We start from the raw sequence: 21,226 nt of genomic DNA on the forward strand, positions 1-21,226 counted from the left end.
ACAAACATCAACCAAGTCAGTCCTGGCTTAACTGAATTTCAGTTAACACATTAATGAAATTTCACTCACCAGTGTAGAAGGAGAAGATGATCATCCTGCTGTTGATGACTTGATACGCGTACAACACGCGTCCGTTGGGAACCCCAAGAGGAAGGTGTGATGCGTACAGCGGCAAGTTTTCCCTCAGAAAGAAACCAAGGTTTATCGAACCAGGAGGAGCCAAGAAGCACGTTGAAGGTTGATGGCGGCGGGATGTAGTGCGGCGCAACACCGGGGATTCCGGCGCCAACGTGGAACCCGCAGAACACAACCAAAGTACTTTGCCCCAACGAAACGAGTGAGGTTGTCAATCTCACCGGCTTGTCGTAACAAAGGATTAGATGTATAGTGTGGATGATGATTATTTGCAGAAAACAAGTAGAACAAGTATTGCAGTAGATTGTATTCAATGTAAAAGAATGGACCGGGGTTCACAGTTCACTAGAGGTGTCTCTCCCATAAGATAAACAACATGTTGGGTGAACAAATTACAGTCGGGCAATTGACAAATAGAGAGGGCATGACAATGCACATACATGATATGATGAGTATTGTGAGATTTAATTGGGCATTACGACAAAGTACATAGACCGCTATCCAAAGATGCATCTATGCCTAAAAAGTCCACCTTCGAGGTTATCATCCAAACCCCTTCCAAGTATTAAGTTGCAAACAACAGACAATTGCATTAAGTATGGTGCGTAATGTAATCAATAACTACATCCTCTGGACATAGCATCAATGTTTTATCCCTAGTGGCAACAACACATCCACAACCTTAGAACTTTCTCGTCACTCGTCCCGCATTTAATGGAGGCATGAACCCACTATCGAGCATAAATACTCCCTCTTGGAGTTAAGAGCAAAAACTTGGCCAGAGCCTCTACTAATAACGGAGAGCATGCAAGATCATAAACAACACATAGGTAATAGATTGATAATCAACATAACATAGTATTCTCTATCCATCGGATCCCCACAAACACAACATATAGAATTACAGATAGATGATCTTAATCATGTAAGGCAGCTCACAAGATCCGACAATGAAGCACATGAGGAGAAGACGACCATCTAGATACTGCTATGGACCCATAGTCCAGGGGTGAACTACTCACTCATCACTCCGGAGGCGACCATGGCGGTGAAGAGTCCTCCGGGAGATGATTCTCCTCTCCGGCAGGGTGCCGGAGGCGATCTCCTGAATCCCCCGAGATGGGATTGGCGGCGGCGGCGTCTCGCAAGGTTTTCCGTATCGTGGCTCTCGGTACTGGGGGTTTCGCGACGAAGGCTTTAAGTAGGCGGAAGGGCAACCCGGGGGGCCACACGAGGGCCCCACACACCAGGGTCGCGCGGCCAAGGGCCAGGCCGCGCCGCCCTGTGGTGTCGGCGCCTCGTGGCCCCACTTCCTTTCCCCCTCGGTCTTCTGGAACCTTCGTGCAAAAATAGGACCCTGGGCGTTGATTTCGTCCAATTCCGAGAATATTTCCTTACTAGGATTTCTGAAACCAAAAACAGCAGAAAATAAGCAATCGGCTCTTCGGCATCTCGTTAATAGGTTAGTGCCGGAAAATGCATAAATACGACATATAATGTGTATAAAACATGTAGATATCATCAATAATGTGGCATGGAACATAAGAAATTATCGATACGTCGGAGACGTATCAGCATCCCCAAGCTTAGTTCTCGCTCGTCCCGAGCAGGTAAACGATAACAAAGATAATTTCTGGAGTGACATGCCATCATAACCTTGATCATACTATTGTAAGCATATGTAATGAATGCAACGATCAAAACAATGGTAATGACATGAGTAAACAAATGAATCATAAAACAAAGACTTTTCATGAATAGTACTTTCAAGACAAGCATCAATAAGTTTTGCATAATAGTTAACTCATAAAGCAATAAATCAAAGTAAAGGTATTGAAGCAACACAAAGGAAGATTAAGTTTCAGCGGTTGCTTTCAACTTGTAACATGTATATCTCATGGATATTGTCAATGTAAAGTAATATAACAAGTGCAATATGCAAGTATGTAGGAATCAATGCACAGTTCACACAAGTGTTTGCTTCTTGAGGTGGAGATAAATAGGTGAACTGACTCAACATAGAAGTAAAAGAAAGGCCCTTCGCAGAGGGAAGCATTGATTGCTATATTTGTGCTAGAGCTTTGGTTTTGAAAACAAGAAACAATTTTGTCAACGGTAGTAATAAAGCATATGTATCATGTAAATTATATCTTACAAGTTGCAAGCCTCATGCATAGTATACTAATAGTGCCCGCACCTTGTCCTAATTAGCTCTGGATTACCGGGATTATCGCAATACACATGTTTTAACCAAGTGTCACAAAGGGGTACCTCTATGCCGCCTCGTACAAAGGTCTAAGGAGAAAGCTCGCATTTGGATTTCTCGCTTTTGATTATTCTCAACTTAGACATCCATACCGGGACAACATAGACAATGAGATAATGGACTCCTCTTTAATGCATAAGCATGTAGCAACAATTAATGTTCTCATATGAGATTGAGGATATATGTCCAAAACTGAAACTTCCACCATGATTCATGGCTTTAGTTAGCGGCCCAATGTTCTTCTCTAACAATATGCATGCTCTAACCATTAAATGAGTGATAAATCTCCCTTACTTCAGACAAGACGGACATGCATAGCAACTCACATGATATTCAACAAAGAGTAGTTGATGGCGTCCCCAGGAACATGGTTATCGCACAACAAGCAACTTAATAAGAGATAAAGTGCATAAGTACATATTCAATACCACAATAATTTTTAAGCTATTTGTCCCATGAGCTATATATTGCAAAGGTAAAGAATGGAAATTTTAAAGGTAGCACTCAAGCAATTTACTTTGGAATGGCGGAGAAATACCATGTAGTAGGTAGGTATGGTGGACACAAATGGCATAGTGGTTGGCTCAAGGATTTTGGATGCATGAGAAGTATTCCCTCTCAATACAAGTTTTAGGCTAGCAAGGTTATTTGAAACAAACACAAGGATGAACCGGTGCAGCAAAACTCACATAAAAGACATATTGTAAACATTATAAGACTCTACACCGTCTTCCTTGTTGTTCAAAACTCAATACTAGAAATTATCTAGACCTTAGAGAGACCAATTATGCAAACCAAATTTTAGCAAGCTCTATGTATTTCTTCATTAATGGGTGCAAAGTATATGATGCAAAAGCTTAAACATGAGCACAACAATTGCCAAGTATCAAATTATTCAAGACATTTTAGAATTACTACATGTAGCATTTCCCGATTCCAACCATATAACAATTTAACGAAGAAGATTCAACCTTCGTCATGAATACTATGAGTAAAGCCTAAGGACATATTTGTCCATATGCAACAGCGGAGCATGTCTCTCTCCCACACAATGAATGCTAGGATCAATTTTATTCAAACAAAACAAAATGAAAACAAACCGACGCTCCAAGCAAAGCACATAAGATGTGATGGAATAAAAATATAGTTTCACTAGAGGAACCTGATAATGTTGTCGATGAAGAAGGGGATGCCTTGGGCATCCCCAAGCTTAGACGCTTGAGTCTTCTTAAAATATGCAGGGGTGAACCACCGGGCATCCCCAAGCTTAGAGCTTTCACTTTCCTTGATCATATTGTATCATCTCCCTCTCTTGATCCTTGAAAACTTCCTCCACACCAAACTCGAAACAACTCATTAGAGGGTTAGTGCATAATAAAAATTCACATGTTCAGAGGTGACACAATCATTCTTAACACTGGACATTGCACAAAGCTACTGGACATTAATGAAGCAAAGAAATTCATCCATCATAGCAAAAGAGGCAATGCGAAATAAAAGGCAGAATCGTCAAAACAGAACAGTCCGTAAAGATGGATTTTATTGAGGCACCAGACTTGCTCAAATGAAAATTCTCAAATTGAATGAAAGTTGCGTACATATCTGAGGATCACGCACGTAAATTGGCATATTTTTCTGAGCTACCTACAGAGAGGCAGGTCGAAATTCGTGAAAGCAAAGAAATCTGTTTCTGCGCAGTAATCCAAATCTAGTATGAACCTTACTATCAAAGACTTTACTTGGCACAACAATGCACAAAACTAAGATAAGGAGAGGTTGCTACAGTAGTAAACAACTTCCAAGACTCAAATATAAAATAAAAATACTCGTAGTAAAAACATGGGTTGTCTCCCATAAGCGCTTTCTTTAACGCCTTTCAGCTAGGCGCAGAAAGTGTGTATCAAGTGTTATCAAGAGATGGAGCATCGATATCATAAGCTCCCCCATCTGTAGTGGTACTAAGGGCTTTGTCAATTTTAGGCCTATATAATAATATTTTTTGGTTTAGGCACTTTAGAGACATACATAAACTTTTGCTCCTTACCCACATAAGCTTTCTCCTTATATTTAGGAGAAGAAAAAGTTGAACCCAAGGTTCCCATAGCTTTTTCAAGTTCGCCAATCCTATTGATTTGATTATCATGGACAACACAAGTTCCTAGGACACTAATTCTTTCATCAATTTCTCCTAAGGATTTATCAAGTTCATCAGTTTTATCCAGTAACATTTCCAATTTAGTTTCAACATTTGGAAAAATTTTCTCTATGGTTTCCAATTTTTTCATAACATCCTCAAGAGAGATTTCAATTTTAGTTTCATTAACAGGTGGTATTCCAACTAGACTCTCAATGATGCAACTAGCTTCTAAAGCAGGTGTACCTAGGAAATTACCCCCCGAAAGAGTATCAACAATATACCTATTCCAACTAGATATACCAACATAAAAGTTCCTAAGTAGGATAATAGTGGAGTGTTTCTTAGTGCACCTATGATGAGCATCACTAATTCTATACCAAGCATCTTTAAAACTTTCTCCACCTTGTTGTTTAAACGAACGAACTTCAACTTCAGGATTACTCATCTTAGCAGTAGTAAATAAAGCAAACTAGATAAAATAAATGCAAGTAACTAAATTTTTTTTTTGTGTTTTTGATATAGAGTGCAAGACAGTAAATAAAGTAAAGCTAGCAACTAATTTTTTTGTGTTTTGATATAATGCAGCAAACAAAGTAGTAAATAAAATAAAGCAAGACAAAAACAAAGTAAAGAGATTGGATTGTGGAGACTCCCTTGCAGCGTGTCTTGATCTCCCCGCAACGGCGCCGGAAAATATGCTTGATACGCGTACAACACGCGTCCGTTGGGAACCCCAAGAGGAAGGTGTGATGCGTACAGCGGCAAGTTTTCCCTCGGAAAGAAACCAAGGTTTATCGAACCGGGAGGAGCCAAGAAGCACGTTGAAGGTTGATGGCGGCGGGATGTAGTGCGGCGCAACACCAAGGATTCCGGCGCCAACGTGGAACCCGCACAACACAACCAAAGTACTTTGCCCAACGAAACAAGTGAGGTTGTCAATCTCACCGGCTTGCTGTAACAAAGGATTAGATGTATAGTGTGGATGATGATTGTTTGCGTGAAAACAGTAGAACAAGTATTGCGATGAGATTGTATTCAATTTAAAAGAATGGACCGGGGACCACAATTCACTAGAGGTGTCTCTCCCATAAGATAAACAGCATGTTGGGTGAACAAATTACAGTCGGGCAATTGACAAATAGAGAGGGCATGACAATGCACATACATGATATGATGAGTATTGTGAGATTTAATTGGGCATTACGACAAAGTACATAGACCGCTATCCAACATGCATCTATGCCTAAAAAGTCCACCTTCGAGGTTATCATCCGAACCCCTTCCAAGTATTAAGTTGCAAACAACGAGACAATTGCATTAAGTATGGTGCGTAATGTAATCAATAACTACATCCTCGGACATAGCATCAATGTTTTATCCCTAGTGGCAACAAGACATCCACAACCTTAGAACTTTTTGTCACCGTCCCGCATTTAATGGAGGCATGAACCCACTATCGAGCATAAATACTCCCTCTTGGAGTTAAGAGCAAAAACTTGGCCAGAGCCTCTACTAATAACGGAGAGCATGCAAGATCATAAACAACACATAGGTAATAGATTGATAATCAACATAACATAGTATTCTCTATCCATCGGATCCCGACAAACACAACATATAGAATTACAGATAGATGATCTTGATCATGTTAGGAAGCTCACAAGATCCGACAATGAAGCACATGAGGAGAAGACGACCATCTAGCTACTGCTATGGACCCATAGTCCAGGGGTGAACTACTCACTCATCACTCCGGAGGCGACCATGGCGGTGAAGAGTCCTCCGGGAGATGATTCCCTCTCCGGCAGGGGTGCCGGAGGCGATCTCCTGAATCCCCCGAGATGGGATTGGCGGCGGCGGCGTCTCGGCAAGGTTTTCCGTATCGTGGCTCTCGGTATCGGGGGTTTCGCGACGAAGGCTTTAAGTAGGCGGAAGGGCAACGCGGGGGGCCACACGAGGGCCCCACACACCGGGGCCGCGCGGCCAAGGGCCGGCCGCGCCGCCCTGTGGTGTCGGCGCCTCGTGGCCCCACTTTCTTTCCCCTCGGTCTTCCGGAACCTTCGTGCAAAAATAGGACCCCGGGCGTTGATTTCGTCCAATTCCGAGAATATTTCCTTACTAGGATTTCTGAAACCAAAAACAGCGAGAAAACAACAACCGGCTCTTCGGCATCTCGTTAATAGGTTAGTGCCGGAAAATGCATAAATACGACATATAATGTGTATAAAACATGTAGATATCATCAATAATGTGGCATGGAACATAAGAAATTATCGATACGTCGGAGACGTATCATGACTCCATTGCCCAACCATCGCCATTCTTCCAGAAGTACTCACCTGTGATCGTCGCCCACGGATCTCCCTCCTTCCAGATGCGCATGTCTTCCTCGTTCAGTTTGCTGGGGGTGGTGGCGGGGGAAGCTGCCGCAGGCTGTCCACCCGAGCCTCCATGACGCGAATCTGCTCCTCCAGGCTGACATTGCTTGGAATTGGCGGCCGCCAGCCATTGGGCTCTGCCATGGCCGCCCTCTCCTCCTCCGATGCTAGGCAGCAGTACAACAGCATGTACTTCTGGTACAGCTTGTCGTACCTCCATTGCCTCTCCTCCGCAACCCTCTCCTCTGTCGCCGCAGTGCTGCCATGGCCTTCCTCCGCCACCGCATGTCGCACCCCTCCGCGACGGGCAGGAGCAGGAGCAGGTGCTGGGGCCATGGGCCTGCCCCTCCACCGCGGCCCTCCGCGACGGGCAAACCCTGGCGGCGGCGTCCGACCCGTGCTGTCCATGCTCCCCTCCCCTTGGTCCGCCATGCATCAGTCGCCGTAGCTAGGGTTTGCTTCTGGTCGCCACCACAGAGAGGAGAGGAGAGGGGAAAGAGACGAGTGGAGACGAGAGGGGAAAGCTTCTGGTCGCGCGCGAATTCTCGCTTTCAACAAGGACTTTTTTGCAAAAACGCTTCGACGGTGGACCAGGGACGCGTGGCAGCTCCAGACAGCATTTGTACCAACGGTGCACATCCAGAACAAGTTCTTGTACCACCTGAACACGTTTTGGAAGTTTTTGTATGAAAATGCACATAGAGTGTAAGTTGTTGTACTTGTGGTGCAATTACCTCTTTTGTTTAGATACAAATGTTTTAGACACACTTTAGTTATAGATACATCCACATCTAAAAAAGTTGAGACACATAATTTTATTGCATGACAAAATAATGTGCAATAATTAATAGATGATCAAAATGTCAACACGGAGATGGCAACTCATACTACATGAAACAATAATGTGCAATAATTAATAGATGAAGAAAATGTCAACACGGAGATGGCAACTCATACAAAATCTCAGCATAGTCAATGGGAGATAACTGAAAAGACACCAACTTTATTCACATTTTTTATTCAGCCCTCAAATTGCGAGAAAAGGGGAAACCGAAAAGTGTGCCGTTTGCGCTAACGCAAATTTCACATGTCCAATGGACCTGTACGCAAGAGAAATCGCAAACCTCGAAATCATCTAAAGCTAGGTCGTCGGCCAAATCGAAGTTGGCCACCACCTCTGGTCGCCGGATGGACTCCACAACCAAGCATATGGCCGCCGGCGGCTGCGCCGGCGCGCCATCGGCTAACGCGGCACCGCTACAGGCCATACTCGCCGGCGCCCTTAGCGGTGCCGGAGCTGGAGGAGGAGATGGAGACCCCCGCGCCGCTCTCGAACGGCTTGCTGCCCTCGGGGACCGCATGGCCGCCGTCCGGCGCCGCCTCGCCGCCTCCATCTCAGGCGAATCGCAGCCCCTCTCCCCCTCCGATATCCAGTCCGTATCCTCCGAGATCTCGTCCGCCGCCCACCTGGTAGTCCTCAACGCCGCCTCTCTCCTTTCTTCCTCTCTCCCCTTTCCCACCCCATCTCCACCTCCTGCACCTCCTGCTCCTATCCAAGAGCTTCCCTCGGCGGCCACCTCCGCCCAAGGACCTCCCCTGGAAACCATCGAGGGCGATGGGGGCTACGATGTCGTGGAGCTCAACGCCGACGAGCTGCTCGCGGAGCATGTACACTTCTGCAATATCTGCGGCAAGGGCTTCCGCCGCGACGCCAACCTCAGGATGCACATGCGTGCGCACGGCGACCAATTCAAGACCCTTGACGCCCTCTCCCGGCCCGGCCAGGCGAAGCCAGCTGCCGGCCGAGATGTGCGATTCTCGTGCCCTTTCACTGGGTGCAACCGGAACCGTGTGCATCGCCGCTTCCGGCCACTCAAGTCGGCGGTCTGCGCGCGCAACCACTTCCGCCGCAGCCACTGCCCCAAGCTCTATGCTTGCGAGCGCTGCGGTGGTAAGAAGCATTTTGCTGTTCTTGCCGATCTCCGCAGTCACCTTCGCCACTGCGGTGAGGAGGCACAGTGGCGCTGCACCTGCGGCACCACCTTCTCCCGCAAGGACAAGCTGTTCGGCCATCTTGCGCTCTTTGAAGGTCATATGCCTGCCATCTCCGCGCCGAACAATGATGCAGTGGCAGCGCCTACAGAGGCACCCTTCGATATAATGGATGAAGGAGGAATTGAAGGAAACTGTGACCAGGAGGATGACGATGAAGGCAGGTTTGATCCGGAGTTCTTCAATGAGTGGATGGAGGAGCTTAAAGATGGTGCTGGACCTGCTGATGGCACAAGCTGGCCTGGACCTGCAGCAGCCGGGCAATAGCAATGTACTGAGTACTGTTTGGGGTAAGAGCTTTCTCTTCCTGCCATTTTTGTTGTAAAATTGGAACTTATAGTATCTGAAATGAATTAGTGCAAGAAGATATAAATAATGCCGAAATGCTAATATGTATTCCAGGTTAAGAATACACCAAAATCATAAATGATTTATGCAACTGAACTCAAGTATGTAAGATATTATTGTATGACATGTAATTTCAGTAGTAATCTGCAGTTTGAGGTGACTTGCGATTTAAGAAAATACCAGGCAACTGAGAACTAGCGCAGTGTATTTTATATTGGAACGAGTTTTGGGGAAGTGAGTTTAACGAAGTTTAATTTGAACCTATGTTCATATACACACCTTCTTGATTTTCTACAGTTAGAATTTTGTATATTTTCTCAAAAGATTCATGTTACTACAAAATGTTAATTTAGATCCGTGTACAAAATTTTGTGAAAAAATATGATCATATGTGTACTGTTTAAATCAGCCTCCTTGTTCACCACAACGAGTTATACGAGCACTTTGATTGCAATGGAAAAAATTGTGTTTCTTATCTGGCTCATTCCTCTGGTTTTCTGTTCTAACAACTTTGTCTTGTGGAACTTTGTCATATATTTCCTCTGGTTGTTCTTGAACTCTTGTATGCCCTGAATTAATATCATTATATGCAGTTCATTCCAACCATTGTTTGTATATTTGGATAGAACTTGAAACCCTACTAAATAACTTCCTTATTAGGTTTGTTATTTCGAAAGTGTTCATGTGGTGCCTTAGGTTAGGCCAGGTGAGTGGCACATTGCCACTCCGTGCGATTTAGTGAATTCCTCATTTATATTCTAATAGAGGTATTTTAGCCCTTTTCATGCAATATGACTAAATGGCTGCTGTGGAAGGAATCGAGCTTTTGCACATCCGTAGCATGCCGGTTGTTTTTTTGTTTATGATTAGTGTTATCAATAGCTTACATTTTCTCTATCTTGTTAATATATAAAGAACTACAGTAGCAATCAAGGGCTACTATGTGCAGTGGTGTACATGCAAAACTTACTAATTTTTTAGAAACAACGAAGCGGCAGTTGGGGCATGACACGTGGCTTGAAGTCAATGGGGTAGTCTCGCTGACTTGAAGCAAGACATGTCCTGAATTAGATTCGGTTGTCGTTTTGTTTCTTCATTTTATTGGACAAACATGATTTCTTCCAATCTGTTGAACCTGGGTTTGCTTGTTCGCTCTCACTCAACGCCAATATCAGGACCTGTACTTGTCCTCTAGTTGTCCGCTATATCTCAGGTTCTTTTTATGTGAGGAAAATAATGGTTTTGGCACTATCCTCGTTGTTCCGTTACTCTAGATTTGCTCCGATGCTTGTTAATTCCATATTTGTTTGACTTGGCTTTGCTCAATTGTACTCCTTCCGAATTTATGCATATATTCAGCTAGTAAGGAAAGCTAATATAAAATGTTAAGTTCTTGTTATTCTCACGGCTCATACAGATATTGTCAAACGTCTTATATTGTGGGACGGAGGGATTAGCAATTAATGGTTACTATGTGCAGTGGTGTACATGCAAAACTTACTAATCTTTTAGAAACAGCAAGCGGCAGTTGGGCATGACAAGCTTCTTGAACTCAATGCGGTAGTCCGCTTAGTGCAAGCAAGATTTTTCCTGAATTAGATTCGGCTTTTGTTTTGTTTCTTCATTATATTGGACACATGTGCCACCCAACTGTTCCAGCTATTGAACCTGGGTTTGTTTGTTCGCTCTCACGCAACGCCATTATCAGGACATGTACTTGCCCTCTAGTTGTCTGCTATACCTCAGGTTATTTTGTAAGTGAGGAAAATAATGGTTTTCTCTAGATTTGCTCCGATGTTTGTTAATGCCATATTTATTTGACTTGGCTTTGTTGAATTTCACTCTTTCTGAATTCATGCAGATATTCAGCTGGTAATAAGGAAAGCTAATATAGTATTGTTATGTTGTTATTCTCATGGCTCATACAAATATTGAAAGATACCGTCTATGTAAACATTGCATATCTGAGTAAATGACACTTATAGGGTTGCATTGTCCATAATCTGTTAAGGCGTCACGTGGGTTATTGTGAATTCCTACAAGGTGATGTTTGCAAGCACACACTGACTAATTATCAAACCTCCAACTCTGCCCTGTAGGTGTACGGTAGGCACAACAAGGGCCATTGGCTTGTGAAAGTGAATGGGAAGATCAGTGATGAAGGTGCTTCTGAAGACAACACAGGGTTTTCTACCTCTTTCTCCTCATCCATCCTCTCTTGTTTCATGGTGCTCACTTCTTCGGCCTCACCTTTGTCATGTTGCTCCCTTGTTATTCTGTTGCCTGTTGGCGGAAAATACACCCAGTTGTTGGTTTTGCACTTATGCAGTTGCATGGTTCCTCTTCTGTATCAACTGATGAGAAAATTATCCTGACAAATGGTGTATTCAGTCTCTGGTGTGCTGGAGGCACCGAAAATAAAAATGTCAGTTGTTACCCTTAGAATGGTTCGACCTTGGTGGTAGTGGCCGACAGGCCGAGGCACCATGGCTGGAGCCTGGAGGAAGCGGCTCGTTCGCCCTTTTGTTCAACTGGTGAATGGTGATGAGTATCACGACAGCAGTCATCTCTCCTTGAGTCCCGGTCTTGGAAATCTCCACAAGAACAATGCCGGGGGCAATTGAACTTGGGACTAAGAGCATCTCCACTCGTCTTTCCCAGAGGCTAACAAGCCAAAATGGGAGCTCCGTCCAGCTGGTTCCTTATAGCCGCCCTAAATAACAAATTTAAGCTGGCGCCCCTAAAAACCATTTCGGTTTTATGCCTGGAAGGTTGACTACAGAGGCGGTTTTCTTACTTCATCAACTTATGGAGAGATATAGAGAGCAAAAACTTATGGAGAGATGTAGAGAGCAAAAGAAGGACCTATATATGGTCTTCATCGACTTGGAGAAGACGTATGATAAGATACCAATGACGGTCATGTGGTGGACGCTGAAGAAACACAAAGTTCCAAAAAAAAATAATACATTATCGTTGTGATAAGTGTTCGTGCATGTAATAGTGAGATCGATACTTTCCCAATCACGGTAGGTCTACATCAAAGGTTAGCCTTAAGCTCGTACATGTTTACTTTGTGATGGATGAGGTGATCGAGAATATACAAGGAGATATTTCTTGGTGCATGCTCTTTGGTGATGATGTGGTGCTAGTAGATGGACAACAATGGTGGGCGGTGGAACGCGCGGGAAAGTTCCCGCGCGCACCAATGTTCCCGCGTGCGCGAAAAGGCCATTGGCGCGCGCTCGCAACCAAGTTTCCCGCTAGGCCGCCGGCTATAACAGACGGCGGCAGTCACAGACCGCATCACAACACCTGCTCCGCCGTCCTCTCCCCCTCCACCTTCTCTGGCGCCCTCTCCGTTGGAGATGCCGCGCACCCTGCAGGCCACGTGGGCCAAGCTCTCCCTCGCCGCCCGGGCCAGGTTCCCGCGGACGGACGAGGAGGAGCGCGCGGACTCGCGGTGGGTCGCCGACGACGAGGCGCTCCGCGTCGCTGCCGAGGCGGCGGCGAAGAAGAAAGGGGACGCGGAGATGGTGGAGGCGGCCGCGGACGGCTGGCACGAGACCGCGGACGGCTGGTACGAGGCCGCGGAGGAGGAGCCCGTCGACGAGGAGGACCTCGCGCTGGCGAACATCAACGCTGCCATCGAGGAGCGTCTCGCCGACCTCACGCGCGTGACAAAGGAGCACGAGGCCACCTGCCGGGCCGGCCTTCCCTCGCCCGAGCGGTGCGCCCGGGAGGCGGCTGCGTCGGCGGAGCGCGGCCGACAAGAGCGCATGCGCCGGCGCAACGGCCGCATCCGCTTGGAGGCGCGCACCGCTGTGGAACGCGCCGCCCTGCAGGAACTGGAGCTATGCGGGAAGCGGATGGTGCCGCCGCAGGAGGCGGAGCGCGAGCGCGCCTCGCGCTCCGGAGGCGCGCGGACGGAAAGGAGGAGGATGAAGGCCTCCGCCGCACCACCCAGCTCGTAAGCTGGAGTGGAATCCTCACGCGTACAGGCCGCCCGCGTCGAGTGAAATCCACGGTCCCGACGGCGAGCCGGCGAGGAGTCGCTGGGGAGGCCGCCGACCCCGTACGTATTAGGATAGAAGTAGTGATACGTCTCCGACGTATCGATAATTTCTTATGTTCCATGCCACATTATTGATGATATCTACATGTTTTATACACATTATATGTCGTATTTATGCATTTTCCGGCACTAACCTATTAACGAGATGCCGAAGAGCCAGTTGCTGTTTTTGGTTTCAGAAATCCTACAAAGGAAATATTCTCGGAATTGGACGAAATCAACGCCCAGGGTCCTATTTTTGCACGAAGCTTCCAGAGGACCGAAGACGTAACGAAGTGGGGCGACGAGGCGGCGACACGCCAGGGCGGTGCGGCCTGGGCCCTGGCCGCGCGACCCTGTCGTGTGGGCCCCTCGCGTCGCCCCTTTACCTGCCCTTCCGCCGACAAATAGCCTTCGTCGCGAAACCCCCAGTACCGAGAGCCACGATACGGAAAACCTTACTGTGACGCCGCCGCCGCCAATCCCATCTCGGGGGATTCTGGAGACCACCTCCGGCACCCTGCCGGAGAGGGGATTCATCTCCCGGAGGACTCTTCACCGCCATGGTCGCCTCCGGAGTGATGAGTGAGTAGTTCACCCCTGGACTATGGGTCCATAGCAGTAGCTAGATGGTTGTCTTCTCCTCATGTGCTTCATTGTCGGATCTTGTGAGCTGCCTAACATGATCAAGTTCATCTATCTGTAATTCTATATGTTGTGTTTGTCGGGATCCGATGGATAGAGAATACTATGTTATGTTGATTATCAATCTATTACCTATGTGTTGTTTATGATCTTGCATGCTCTCCGTTATTAGTAGAGGCTCTGGCCAAGTTTTTACTCTTAACTCCAAGAGGGAGTATTTATGCTCGATAGTGGGTTCATGCCTCCATTAAATCTGGGACAGAGGATATAAAGTTCTAAGGTTGTGGATGTGCTGTTGCCACTAGGGATAAAACATTGATGCTATGTCCGAGGATGTAGTTATTGATTACATTACGCACCATACTTAATGCAATTGTCTGTTGTTTTGCAACTTAATACTGGAAGGGGTTCGGATGATAACCTGAAGGTGGACTTTTTAGGCATAGATGCATGCTGGATAGCGGTCTATGTACTTTGTCGTAATGCCCAATTAAATCTCACAATACTCATCATATCATGTATGTGCATTGTCATGCCCTCTCTATTTGTCAATTGCCCGACTGTAATTTGTTCACCCAACATGCTATTTATCTTATGGGAGAGACACCTCTAGTGAACTGTGGACCCTGGTCCTATTCTTTACATCTGAAATACAAATCTGCTGCTATTGTTTTTTATTGTTTTTGCAAACAATCATCATCCACACTATACATCTAATCCTTTGTTACAGCAAGCCGGTGAGATTGACAACCTCACTGTTTCGTTGGGGCAAAGTACTTTGGTTGTGTTGTGCAGGTTCCACGTTGGCGCCGGAATCCCTGGTGTTGCGCCGCACTACATCCCGCCGCCATCAACCTTCGACGTGCTTCTTGACTCCTACTGGTTCGATAAACCTTGGTTTCTTACTGAGGGAAACTTGCTGCTGTACGCATCACACCTTCCACTTAGGGTTCCCAACGGGCGTGTACTTTACGCGTTATCAAGTAGTAGACTAAAAAAACATGTAATGAGTTCTTTTTAATGAAAAACCTTATTCATGTCTATGACACGCGAGCCAGGGGTGGACAAGGGGCGGACGCGAGCGGCCAGCCATCAGCGTCCGCGGCCACGCAAACTTGTTCCAGATTTGGGCCGGGTTTAGATCGTCCCGGACGCCGCGGCCATCCGTTTTAGGGATGGGTCCGCACGCTGGGCCGCGTTCTTGTTCGGCTGGACCCATCCGGACGTGCGGGCGCGAGATGAATCGCCCCGTTGAAGATGCCCTTAGATGGATGTGAAGTGGTTACTGCAGATGCTCTAATGGTAGGGGTTACGACAGGATCACATTCTCGGTAAAGTGGCCGTTAGTCCGGCGTTGTTCCACAACAGTTCCCGGGCGGCTTGGCCGGGATTTGTACCCGCTCCTCAGCGTCCGAGCGATTCATTGGCAAGGGCAGTCTAACCGTTTGGGTCATGTTAGGGACATGAAAATGGACATTTTTTGGCAGTTGTCCGTTTGGATTGGGAGCTTCCTAGCGACCTAATGCGTTTTTTCTCCAACAACAATTTTTAGAGTAAATTCCATTTTTTACCCCGTAGTTCTACATTTGTGACACTAATTGTTCCGTTGAATAAAAAATCATCTAGATTATGCATTTTAGAACATTTGGACCCTCGATTTCTGGTGCGTATTCAATGGGCAAGCTGTGAGGTGATTACCTACTTTCAAAAATATCAGTATGGGGACGAGGAATGGAACAATTGGATAAAAGAAGTTTGTACATAATTGTAGATGATGACCTCCGATATTTATATATTTTGTCGCACCACATCGACGAAATACGCTGGTCCTATCTACAAAAAACAAACAAAATGCTAAATTTAGTTAAAACCATGTTTAAAAACTCATATATAAGATATTTTTGTAAAAGTTGCACTAAATGGGTAATATGTGTCACAAATGCGCAACTATAGGGTAAAAAGTGGAATTCAATACCAACTAATTTACATAATGCTGAAAAAAGGAAAACTAAACTAAAACCCTAACTATGGTAGCTCCATGGATGGCTACTCATCCTCCTCGGTGGCGATGGGGTCCAAAAAGACCGGAGGTGCCCATGGCTAGGGATGGTACAAGATTGGTTGTGGTGCCGTGGGACGGCCATCCCTTTCCCATGGTGGCGCTGGTGCTCGGCGAGTTTTTGGACGTGGGCGGTGGCGTTGGCTTTTGGCGAAGGAGTGGCCAGAACGAAGCCGACTTGCTCCTCTTAAAAGGCCGGAACGCTCCCTCGCCTTTAAAGCCTAGCGGGGATTGATACGTCCAATTTGCATCACTATTTTATATCATAATTTGCTGTTATTCATTGATATATTTCATATTTGGAGATAATACTTATGTTATTTCATCTATTTTGCATGTTTCATGATTATTGGAGGATCGCGCACCGGAGTCAGGATTCCGCTGGAAAAAGCGCCGTCGGAATGCAATATTTCGGAAGATCAACGGTTGACGGAAATTATATGAAAAATCCTATTTTTCCGGAAGACGAAGGGAGCCGAAGGGGGAGCCGAGGGGACCCGAGGTGGGCCCACCCCATAGGCCGGCGCGGCCCAAGGCCCGGCCGCGCCGCCCTGTGAGGAGGGGGCCCACGGCCCCCTCTCGCCTCCTTTTCTTCGCGTACGCCTTCGTCCCGAAAACCTAAGCTACGGGGGTACATCGCGAAGAGCCACGGCCGCCTCTGCGGGGCGGAGAACACCGGAGAGAAAAGAGCTCTCCAGGCAGGCTGAGATCCACCGGGAAATTCCTCCCGGAGGGGGAAATCGATGCCATCGTCACCGTCATCGAGCTGGACATCATCTCCATCACCATCATCATCATCTTCATCATCATCACCGCCGTCTCCACCGCTGCACGCCGTCACCGCTGTAACAATTTGGGTTTGATCTTGATTGTTTGATAGGGGAAACTCTCCCGGTGTTGATTTCTACTTGTTATTGATGCTATTGAGTGAAACCGTTGAACCAAGGTTTATGTTCAGATTGTTATTCATCATCATATCACCTCTGATCATGTTCCATATGATGTCTCGTGAGTAGTTCGTTTAGTTCTTGAGGACATGGGTGAAGTCTAAATGTTAGTAGTGAAGTATGGTTGAGTAATATTCAATGTTATGATATTTAAGTTGTGGTGTTATTCTTCTAGTGGTGTCGTGTGAACGTCGACTACACGACACTTCACCTTTATGGGCCTAGGGGAATGCATCTTGTACTCGTTTTCCAATTGCGGGGTTGCCGGAGTGACAGAAACCTGAGTCCCCGTTGGTATATCGATGCAGGAGGGATAGCAGGATCTCAGAGTTTAAGGCTGTGGTTAGATTTATCTTAATTACTTTCTTGTAGTTGTGGATGCTTGCAAGGGGTATAATCACAAGTATGTATTACTCCTAGGAAGGGCGGTACATTAGCATAGGTTCACCCACACAACACTTATCAAAACAATGAAGATTAATTAGCCGTATGTAACGAAAGCACTAGACTAAAATCCCGTGTGTCCTCGAGAACGTTTGGTTATTATAAGTAAACAAACCGGTTTGTCCTTTGTGCTAAAAAGGATTGGGCCACTCGCTGCAATTATTACTCTCGCACTTTACTTACTCGTACTTTATTCATCCGTTACATCAAAACCCCCTGAATACTTGTCTGTGAGCATTTACAGTGAATCCTTCATCGAAACTGCTTGTCAACACCTTCTGCTCCTCGTTGGGATCGACATTCTTAGTTATCGAAGATACTACGATACACCCCCTATACTTGTGGGTCATCAGGGATGCGCAAGCGTCGCATGCGTCAGTAGTAGCATGCAGAAGATGAAGCATGCACAATCACTGGTAGGCGGGTTTGAGGGAGAATGCCGTGGGCGCGTGTGATACGCGTACAGCACGCGTCCGTTGGGAACCCCAAGAGGAAGGTGTGATGCGTACAGCGGCAAGTTTTCCCTCAGTAAGAAACCAAGGTTTATCGAACCAGTAGGAGCCAAGAAAAAGAGCTTGATACGCGTACAGCACGCGTCCGTTGGGAACCCCAAGAGGAAGGTGTGATGCGTACATCGGCAAGTTTTCCCTCAGTAAGAAACCAAGGTTTATCGAACCAGTAGGAGCCAAGAAGCACGTCGAAGGTTGATGGCGGCGGGATGTAGTGCGGCGCAACACCAGGGATTCCGGCGCCAACGTGGAACCTGCACAACACAACCAAAGTACTTTGCCCCAACGAAACGGCGAGGTTGTCAATCTCACCGGCTTGCTGTAACAAAGGATTAGATGTATAGTGTGGATGATGATTGTTTGCGAGAAAACAGTAGAACAAGTATTGCGAGTAGATTGTATTCAATGTAAAAGAATGGACCGGGGTCCACGGTTCACTAGAGGTGTCTCTCCCATAAGATAAATAGCATGTTGGGTGAACAAATTACGGTCGGGCAATTGACAAATAGAGAGGGCATGACAATGCACATACATGATATGATAAGTATAGTGAGATTTAATTGGGCATTACGACAAAGTACATAGACCGCTATCCGGCATGCATCTATGCCTAAAAAGTCCACCTTCGGGTTATCATCCGAACCCCTTCCAGTATTAAGTTGCAAACAACGGACAATTGCATTAAGTATGGTGCGTAATGTAATCAATAACTACATCCTCGGACATAGCATCAATGTTTTATCCCTAGTGGCAACAACACATCCACAACCTTAGAACTTTCCGTCACTCGTCCCAGATTTAATGGAGGCATGAACCCACTATCGAGCATAAATACTCCCTCTTGGAGTTAAGAGTAAAAACTTGGCCGCAGCCTCTACTAATAACGGAGAGCATGCAAGATCATAAACAACACATAGGTAGCAGATTGATAATCAACATAACATGGTATTCTCTATCCATCGGATCCCGACAAACACAACATATAGAATTACAGATAGATGATCTTGATCATGTTAGGAAGCTCACAAGATCCGACAATGAAGCACATGAGGAGAAGACGACCATCTAGCTACTGCTATGGACCCATAGTCCAGGGGTGAACTACTCACTCATCACTCCGGAGGCGACCATGGCGGTGAAGAGTCCTCCGGGAGATGATTCCCCTCTCCGGCGAGGTGTCGGAGGCGATCTCCCGAATCCCCCGAGATGGGATTGGCGGCGGCGGCGTCTCTGGAAGGTTTTCCGTATCGTGGCTCTCGGTACTGGGGGTTTCGCGACGAAGACTATATGTAGGCGGAAGGGCAGCCTCGGAGGGGTCACGGGGGCCCCACACGCTAGGGCCGCGCCGCCCTATGGCGGCGCCCCGTGGCCCCACTTCATCTTCTCTTCGGTCTTCTGGAAGCTTCATGGCAAAATAGGCCCCTGGGCGTTGATTTCGTCCAATTCCGAGAATATTTCCTTACTAGGATTTCTGAAACCAAAAACAGCGAGAAAACAGACAAGTGGCTCTTCGGCATCTCGTTAATAGGTTAGTGCCTGGAAAATGCATAAATATGACATAAAGTATGCATAAAACATGTAGATATCATCAATAATGTGGCATGGAACATAAGAAATTATCGATACGTCGGAGACGTATCGGCATCCCCAAGCTTAGTTCTGCTCGTCCCGAGCGAGTAAACGATAACAAAGATAATTTACGGAGTGACATGCCATCATAACCTTGATCATACTATTGTAAGCATATGTAATGAATGCAGCGATCAAAACAATGGTAATGACATGAGTAAACAAATGAATCATAAAGCAAAGACTTTTCATGAATAGTACTTTCAAGACAAGCATCAATAAGTCTTGCATAAGAGTTAACTCATAAAGCAATAAATCAAAGTAAAGATATTGAAACAACACAACGGAAGATTAAGTTTCAGCGGTTGCTTTCAATTTATAACATGTATATCTCATGGATATTGTCAATGTAAAGTATAACAAGTGCAATATGCAAGTATGTAGGAATCAATGCACAGTTCACACAAGTGTTTGCTTCTTGAGGTGGTGAGAAATAGGTGAACTGACTCAACATAAAAGTAAAAGAAAGGCCCTTCGCAGAGGGAAGCATTGATTGCTATATTTGTGCTAGAGATTTAGTTTTGAAAACAAGAAACAGTTTTGTCAACGGTAGTAATAAAGCATATGTATCATGTAAATTATATCTTAAAAGTTGCAAGCCTCATGCATAGTATACTAATAGTGCCCACACCTTGTCCTAATTAGCTTGGATTACCGGGATTATCGCAATACACATGTTTTAACCAAGTGTCACAAAGGGGTACCTCTATGCCGCTCTGTACAAAGGTCTAAGGAGAAAGCTCGCATTTGGATTTCTCGCTTTTGATTATTCTCAACTTAGACATCCATACAGGGACAACATAGACAACGAGATAATGGACTCCTCTTTAATGCATAAGCATGTAGCAACAATTAATGTTCTCATATGAGATTGAGGATATATGTCCAAAACTGAAACTTCCACCATGATTCATGGCTTTAGTTAGCGGCCCAATGTTCTTCTATAACATTATGCATGCTCTAACCATTAAATGAGTGGTAAATCTCCCTTACTTCAGACAAGACGAACATGCATAGCAACTCACATGATATTCAACAAAGGGTAGTTGATGGCGTCCCCAGGAACATGGTTATCGCACAACAAGCAACTTAATAAGAGATAAAGTGCATAAGTACATATTCAATACCACAATAGTTTTTAAGCTATTTGTCCCATGAGCTATATATTGCAAAGGTAAAGAATGGAAATTTTAAAGGTAGCACTCAAGCAATTTACTTTGGAATGGCGGAGAAATACCATGTAGTAGGTAGGTATGGTGGACACAAATGGCATGGTGGTTGGCCTTTGGGCCAACTTTTATTCACGAGTTCCCAGCCCTAGAGGGAAAAATTGAAACATTATAAGACTCTACACCATCTTCCTTGTTGTTCAAAACTCAATACTAGAATTATCTAGACTTTAGAGAGACCAAATATGCAAACCAAATTTTAGCAAGCTCTTTGTATTTCTTCATTAATGGGTGCAAAGTATATGATGCAAGAGCTTAAACATGAGCACAACAATTGCCAAGTATCAAATTATTCAAGACATTTTAGAATTACTACATGTAGCATTTCCCGATTCCAACCATATAACAATTTAACGAAGAAGATTCAACCTTCGCCATGAATACTATGAGTAAA

General features: G+C 45.6%; 1 protein-coding gene across 1 annotated transcript; it reads left to right on the top strand.

Moving 5' to 3' along the window:
• Positions 1–8,067: 8,067 nt before the first annotated feature.
• On the top strand, positions 8,068–11,758 carry LOC124692809 (protein SENSITIVE TO PROTON RHIZOTOXICITY 1-like). The gene is made up of 2 exons (XM_047226243.1): positions 8,068–9,258; positions 11,416–11,758. Exon 1 carries the CDS (start codon positions 8,105–8,107, stop codon positions 9,233–9,235), a length of 1,131 nt encoding a protein of 376 aa, XP_047082199.1. The 5' UTR covers positions 8,068–8,104; the 3' UTR covers positions 9,236–9,258; positions 11,416–11,758.
• The last annotated feature ends 9,468 nt before the right edge of the window (positions 11,759–21,226 follow it).

The sequence above is a fragment of the Lolium rigidum genome, chromosome 2 (genome assembly GCF_022539505.1).
Source record: "Lolium rigidum isolate FL_2022 chromosome 2, APGP_CSIRO_Lrig_0.1, whole genome shotgun sequence".
Lineage (NCBI taxonomy): Eukaryota > Viridiplantae > Streptophyta > Magnoliopsida > Poales > Poaceae > Lolium > Lolium rigidum.